At 39.9% G+C, this 1,614-nt stretch overlaps 1 protein-coding gene across 1 annotated transcript; it reads right to left on the reverse strand.

Moving 5' to 3' along the window:
* Positions 1 to 237: 237 nt before the first annotated feature.
* LOC120124133 lies at positions 238 to 814 on the reverse strand. Its single transcript, XM_039142868.1, has one exon. It carries the CDS (start codon positions 737 to 739, stop codon positions 356 to 358), a length of 384 nt encoding a protein of 127 aa, XP_038998799.1. The 5' UTR covers positions 740 to 814; the 3' UTR covers positions 238 to 355.
* Between the last annotated feature and the right edge of the window lie 800 nt (positions 815 to 1,614).

The raw sequence follows: 1,614 nt of genomic DNA on the forward strand, positions 1-1,614 counted from the left end.
AACGGTTTCTTTCGGTTTACTAATAACGATTTAATCGGTGTAAAATGAATCAAATCAGACAACGATTCTCGATTGAATCGATCGATCCGGACCGATTTTCAAAACGATGGTAGATCTGAGATTCCAAACAAGAGAAAACAACAAATTCAACATCTATGCAGTGTAAGAGCAATTCTAATATGCAAACTACTCCATTAGGCACGACAATTCTACACCGGATATTCAGTAATTTATTATTTAAACAAATTCTTTCATCCCTTAAAACAGAGCGAGAGAGGGAGGGAGAGAGAAGGACATACAATTTATATTTCAACCATGAAAAAGAGAGGTTCAAAATATAGCACTGAATCGCCAGTCACGGAGCAGAATGATCCTTGAAATCGGAAGCGAGTCGGGAAGCGATAGCTGAATGGTACATAACGTCGTGAAACGATGACGTTGTGGTAGTCATCATACGGAGTTGCCTGGCCTTGTCTTCCGTGAATCGACCCGGAGGAAACCTTGCTCTCGTCGATTTTTGTCCCGCGTCCGTTTCCAATTCGCCTCGTCTTGTTTTCCTCGGCTCGTTTTCGGAATCAATGTAATCGGGATCGGATGACACTCCAAACAGCGGCGCAAACCACCAGGTCGAGGAAGACGGCACGGTACTCTTCCGGCGGTCGGAGTGAGGTTTAAGGTGGCCGGGAACAGCAAAGGCGTTGAATCCGGTGGGGCGAAAAGCAAGAAGATGATTAGCCATCAAGAATTATGGAGAAGAAGAAAATTAGGGATTCTGGAATTGGGAGAAATTTCAAGAGCAGCTGACAAGTGAGAATGGAGGACTGAGTTTTCAGGTCACTGAGCTAATGCTTATATATTTAATACTATCATATAAAAGATGGGTGGGGTAACGGATAAGTCGGTAAAAGGTGGAGGCGACTGGTCGGGTTCGGTTCTCCTCTCTCTTTACCGGATGGTCCGGTCAACCTTCGGTCTGATTTTATGGGCCCCGGGATGGATGTGATGGTGATGGCTATACCATTAGACCAGGCTATTTTGCATGATTCGGCCTGCTTGGCTGTAAGGGGCGGGCTTTAGAGCTTGTCGGTCGGCTTTGTATCAGACAAGTGCATGCAGCCCGCCCCCATCCAAATTTGATCTTTTAGTTTGAACTGAATAATATAATGGTAAAATTTTCCTAATATCATAGGCATGTTAATTATTTAACATAATACAATACAAAGTATTTAGAGATCAACAACATTTATTGTAATGATTTAAAATTTTTCATATTCACGTGACGAGTTTAAATAAAAATATTATTTGAGTAAATTCGCCAAGTCAACGTGGAGAGTTACCATGCACTGTAATATTTACTGTATATTGCAAAATAAATCCAAACTGACCTATTAGACTAATTAATTTTTCCGCCTGACCTAATCGGCAAAAAAACCATAATATATTTGTAGCCCAATGAAAAAATACATGATTTCAATACGTATGTTCCATGATTATATCAATTTTAATTATTACTTGATAAAACAAATCTTGGTGACTAATTATATAATTGAATTAATTTAAGGGTAGAGTACATAAATGGTCTTCCGACTATAAGATGTTGTTTTATTGAGTCCC

The sequence above is a fragment of the Hibiscus syriacus genome, unplaced genomic scaffold (genome assembly GCF_006381635.1).
Source record: "Hibiscus syriacus cultivar Baekdansim isolate YM2019G1 unplaced genomic scaffold, ASM638163v2 tig00110415_pilon, whole genome shotgun sequence".
Taxonomy (NCBI): domain Eukaryota; kingdom Viridiplantae; phylum Streptophyta; class Magnoliopsida; order Malvales; family Malvaceae; genus Hibiscus; species Hibiscus syriacus.

Coding starts and splice junctions, on each gene's coding strand:
- LOC120124133 (XM_039142868.1), bottom strand. CDS start 739: ATGGCTAATCATCTTCTTGCTTTTCGCCCCACCGGATTCAACGCCTTT.